At 37.3% G+C, this 2,142-nt stretch overlaps 1 protein-coding gene across 1 annotated transcript in view; it reads left to right on the top strand.

The window, feature by feature from the left end:
• The window catches only part of HTT (huntingtin), a 158,195-nt gene that overhangs the window by 101,795 nt on the left and 54,258 nt on the right, over window positions 1–2,142 (top strand). Inside the window, exons 38-39 of the mRNA XM_021711235.1 lie at window positions 800–922; window positions 1,210–1,445. Of these exons, the coding sequence (XP_021566910.1) occupies window positions 800–922; window positions 1,210–1,445 (359 nt within the window). The remainder of the gene's footprint in view (window positions 1–799; window positions 923–1,209; window positions 1,446–2,142) is intronic.

The raw sequence follows: 2,142 nt of genomic DNA on the forward strand, positions 1-2,142 counted from the left end.
AAAAAAAAAAAAAAAATAAGGTTAGGTTTTAAAATGAGTTGTCTTGGGAGTTCCCTGTTATACTGGTAAATGAGAAAAGGCAAAGATGTTTGTAATAAGATTTTTTAAACAACTAAAACAAAAACTTTGTGTGTGAATGTGTATGTGGGTGTATGGTTAAAGGAACATGGAGAATGTTAAGAAAGGGCTAGACTCCAATTTGTTTACTTTTGAGGAGGGGGAAGGTACAGATAAAGCCAAAAAAAGGAAATCATATGTGTGATAATCCATTGTTATCTCATTTATGTATATATAAAGGAATGCTTGAAATGCTAGTTCCAAAATATTGATGATTATTTATGGGTGATGCATTTCTAGTTGATTTTAAAAATACTTTTATATATTTGAATCTTTTGGAGAAAGCGTATATTATTTATGTAATAAAAATCTAAATGAAAACATTTCCTGGTGTGCATGATGGCATATGGCTGTAGTCCCACTACTTGGGTGGTTGAGGTGGAAGAATCTCTTGTGCCCAGGATTTTCAGGCTGCAGTGAGCTATGGTTGCACCACTGCACTCCAGCCTGGATGATAGAGCAAGACCCTGTCACTTTAAAAAAAAAAAAGATTTTCATTGTGGGAAAATATAGTTGATGAAAAATTTGCTTGGTTCACTACTGAACTTAAAATGCTTTTAAATGTGGGGAAGATAATGAGGGCATGCTTATGATTTTTTGTCCTTGATATATATAACATGACGAATGTAAGCTGGCATTTTATTGGCTTATGTGGAAACGTTTGTGGTGTTTAATTCCACAGATGCACATTGACTCTCATGAAGCCCTTGGAGTGCTAAATACTTTATTTGAGATTTTGGCTCCTTCCTCCCTCCGTCCAGTGGACATGCTTTTACGCAGTATGTTCATCACTCCAAACACCATGGTGAGTCTCTCCTCTGATTCAGCAGACTAACATGGAGGGCTTGTTCAAGTTCGGATTGCTGGGGCCACCCCGGAACTATGACTTGGTCAGTTTGGGTGGAGTGTGAGATTTTGTATTTTTTGCAAGTTCCCAGTGATACTGGTGCTGCTTTTCTGGGACCACACATTGAGACCCAGTAATATAGAGATTCATTGGTAGGGTGGCAAAATAGGAGAGTATTGACAATCAGGGAAAATTTAGTCTTCTTTTTTCCTTTAGCTGTAATTTGTGTATTTTCTTTCTTTTAGGCATCTGTGAGCACTGTTCAACTGTGGATATCAGGAATCCTAGCCATTTTGAGGGTTCTAATTTCCCAGTCAACTGAAGATATTGTTCTTTCTCGTATTCAGGAACTTTCCTTCTCTCCATATTTAATCTCCTGTCCAGTAATTAATAGATTAAGAGATGGGGACAATAATTTAACTCTGGAAGAACACAGTGAAGGGAAACAAGTAAAGAATTTGCCAGAAGAAACGTTTTCAAGGTATACTTTATATTTGACCCTACAACTGATCCCTGCCTTTTGGGAAGTCATATATTTTTTTCATGATCAGTAAGTCTGGAAAAAGCTGCTGGTTTTCCTTGCTTCAGCCCTGAGTTGGGTAAAGAAAGAAGCCTGTGTTGATGTATTCCTTTTAATCTGGCCTGCATTAACTGCGGCCCTTGGTTCTTACCTCTCTTAAGGTTTTGTCAAATTTTGGTTTTTGTTCTTAGTAGCCCATTGCACTCGGATGTTCCTGCTGAGGGGACATCAAAAATCTAGCAACCCACTCTGATTTCCCCTCTCGGGGCACATAAAGAGATTGCTGTATAATCATACAGGATAAACTTATGCCAGTGCAAATTTTTCAAAAAATGTATGTTTTCTTGAAGTTTTCCATTCAGATTGCACAAAAAAGCAAATAAAGAGATGGAACATATACTGAGATGTATGTAAAAAAATATGAGCTGGCGTTACGTAGAAAGAGAATGTATGAAGCACTTTTACTGTGATGCAGACACTTCTTTGTAACAGAAGGCAGTGATAAAGAGTGTTTGTGTAAGAAAGGCAGCTGTGGATATACCCTTTTTATCATATGGTATAACTTGGAAAGATAGTTAAGCAAGTTAACTGCAGCCGTAAAAGAGACTTTCTTTTTTTTTTTTTTTGAGTTGGAGTCTCACTCGGTCGCCCAGACTGG

This window comes from Carlito syrichta, unplaced genomic scaffold, assembly GCF_000164805.1.
Source record: "Carlito syrichta isolate Samal-C Ts95f unplaced genomic scaffold, Tarsius_syrichta-2.0.1 Scaffold301952, whole genome shotgun sequence".
In the NCBI taxonomy this organism is placed as follows: Eukaryota; Metazoa; Chordata; class Mammalia; order Primates; family Tarsiidae; genus Carlito; species Carlito syrichta.